Source organism: Equus quagga, chromosome 14 (assembly GCF_021613505.1).
Source record: "Equus quagga isolate Etosha38 chromosome 14, UCLA_HA_Equagga_1.0, whole genome shotgun sequence".
Lineage (NCBI taxonomy): Eukaryota > Metazoa > Chordata > Mammalia > Perissodactyla > Equidae > Equus > Equus quagga.
In genome coordinates, this window is record NC_060280.1 from 91,149,978 (window position 1) to 91,152,674 (window position 2,697).

Here is a 2,697-nt window from a genome sequence, read left to right on the forward strand (position 1 = left end):
GGAGAAAACCATTGCAGGCAAAATGCTTATTCTTATTCTCTAGGCAAAAATATTGGAAAACAGAAAGGCTGTGCACCAAAGCGTTAATCAGGTCTCCTTTGAGCAGGGGCCTCGGAAGGTCAGAGGCAGAGTCCTTACTTCTTTGCTTTATGTAAGTTTTAAGAGGTGAGATTATGGGTGGCTTCACTTTCTCATGTTGTGTATTTCAGCCTTTCTAGAATTAAAAAGGAAAATTGAAAACCGACTTTGAAAGTGATGGATAAGATGCTCTTACTTAGTATATTTCTAAGCCACACCAGCTGATCACCTTCTGATGAATATTCTAAGGATTAATATTTTAATGTTCTAAGGAGGCCTGTAGCCAGCTCTCCCATCCCACACTGTACATAACTTTAAGACAAGGCACCAAGACAAGGACTCCTGGGTCTTACTGGGCTCTGGACCAGGCAGCTGGGTCAGAGGTCCCTCCTCGGGAACATGTTATCCTCCTCCTTCCCCAACTTTGGCACTTGGGGGCGATTCAGAATATGTGAATATCCCGGAAGCCTTCTGGGCCAGAGAGGGACTGGGAGGGGCTGGGAGGGGCTGGGAGGGGCCCCACCCCCACCCTTGATTGTGATGTCTTCTAAAGGGGGCATAGGGCAGGGTGATGTCATAGACCACCGGTCTGCCCCCCTCCCTCTCTGCCTGTGCCGGCCACTGGCCCAGCCTCACCTTTTCTCCCCACAACCCTGCACCCCAGAGGAAAGTGGTCAGCTTTGCCAAGCCGCCCACCTGGTGACCTAGAGCCATGGATGCAAATCACTCCAACCCCTTGGAGCCCCAGTCTTCCCCAGAGGCGACCAGGCCTGGCCTGAACCCTGGCTCAATCTTGGAGAACAGACCCTGAGGCAGGACCCCCCCAAGCATGGTGAGTGACAGGTTGCCACCAAAGATTAGAGCAGTGGTCACCAACATGGGAACAGGCACCTGTAGGGTGGGTTTTGTGGGGCAGGCCCAGCCCACCTAGACTGGTCACCACTATGGGTTGCCAGTCCCAGAAGCTGACCCCCACAGGGCAGCTGGTACTAGAGATGTTCATCAGCGAGGCCACCCACATGAGCCCGGAGCTGACACTGGTGCAGCACACGTGGAATGGCATCACCGTGGCTGGAACCTAGCAGAGCTCATCTGGACCACATGCTGGAGTGCGACCTTCGTATGCTCACCCAGGACCAGCCGCTGCTCTTCCCCGACCCGCCCTTCAGCCCCACCACCAATGGTGAGAAGATGGTGGAGGTGGCCTTCGAGTCACTCTACTCCGCCACCATGTACGTGGCTTCCCATTCAGTGCTGTCCATCTATACAAGGGCACGTCAGCGGGCTGGTGGTGGACATGGGCCACGGGGTCACCTACATGGTACCCGTCTTCCAGGACTTCAACCTGCCCCACGCCGCAGAGCGCCTGGACCTGGTGGGCACCCACTTGACCACCTTCCTGGCGGAGATGCTGCTGGGCTCTGGCTTGCCGCTGGGGCAGCAGGACCTGGACACGGTGGAGAACATTAAGCGTCGCTACTGCTACGTGGCTGCCGACTTGCTCAAGGAGCAGGCCCGGCCAGAGCAGGAACACCAGCAGACCCTGAAGCTGCCCGATGGGTGGACAGTCACGCTGGGCAAGGAGCTGTTCCAGTGCCCGGAGCTGCTGTCCAGCCCCACTGTGATCCCAGGGCTGTTGCCCATGAGTGTCCCCACCGTGGCCACACAGAATCTTCCCAAGGTGGCTCTGGAGGTTTAAGGGACATGCACAAGAAAGTGCTGCTCTGCAGGGAGTCCTCGCTTTTCGCAGGGTTCGAGGGTCGCTTCCATGCCAAGCTGTTGCACAGTCTGCCCCGTGAGGCCCACGTGGTGGTGAAGGCCCAGCCCAGCAGGAACTTCTCGGTGTGGATCGGGGGCTCCATCCTGGCCTCATTGCGTGCCTTCCAGTCCTGCTGGGTCCTGCGGGAGGAGTACGAGGAGCAGGGGCCCCACATCGTGTACCGCAAATGCTACTGATGCCGAGCAGCGGTTGGGGGAGTGTTGTGGGCAGTAAAGCTTCCGGTACCCAGTGGGCTCTGTCCTGCCTTCCCTCAGCGCTGGAGTGGTCCACTCCTGGACCCACCCAGACTCACCTTTTTCTGACCCCACAGACCCACCCCAAGGAGACCTGCCTCCCAGGGCATCCCTGGTTCTGCCCTAACTCACCTCCTGTGATCCGTCCCCAGACACACCACAGTTCTTATGACTCCCTAAACCCTCATCCATCATCAACACCCAACACGTCACCACGTCCTCACCCTGTCAAACCATCTCCCATGATGTGTGTTCCCCAGGGCACTCTCATGGTGGGGACTCAACCATGCCCACCTCCAAGACGTCCCCAGATTCTGACCTCTCAGCCCCACCTCCATGATCTATTGCTCTTGATATAGGCCCCCAAGATTCCCCTGGGTTCTCAGACCCCCCAATTCATCCTCTTGCTATATCCCTCAAGGACCCTCAACCAACCCCACAACGCTCTCCTCTCCAAAGAAACTGCACCGGGCACTCCATCCCCACCCCAGAATCTTTCCATGAGTGTTCCGACCCCTAGGTGCACCCTCATAATCTGCCCCAATTTCTAATCCCTGCAAAGATACCCCCAAGATCCAATTGCCAAGACATCCCTGGTTCTGAGCC

At 57.0% G+C, this 2,697-nt stretch overlaps 1 protein-coding gene across 1 annotated transcript; it reads left to right on the forward strand.

The window, feature by feature from the left end:
* Window positions 1-790: 790 nt before the first annotated feature.
* On the forward strand, window positions 791-2,034 carry ACTL9 (actin like 9). The gene is given in 6 exon segments (XM_046685162.1): window positions 791-1,011; window positions 1,013-1,146; window positions 1,149-1,172; window positions 1,175-1,343; window positions 1,345-1,772; window positions 1,775-2,034. Coding segments are annotated over 6 exon segments (1,236 nt in total).
* The last annotated feature ends 663 nt before the right edge of the window (window positions 2,035-2,697 follow it).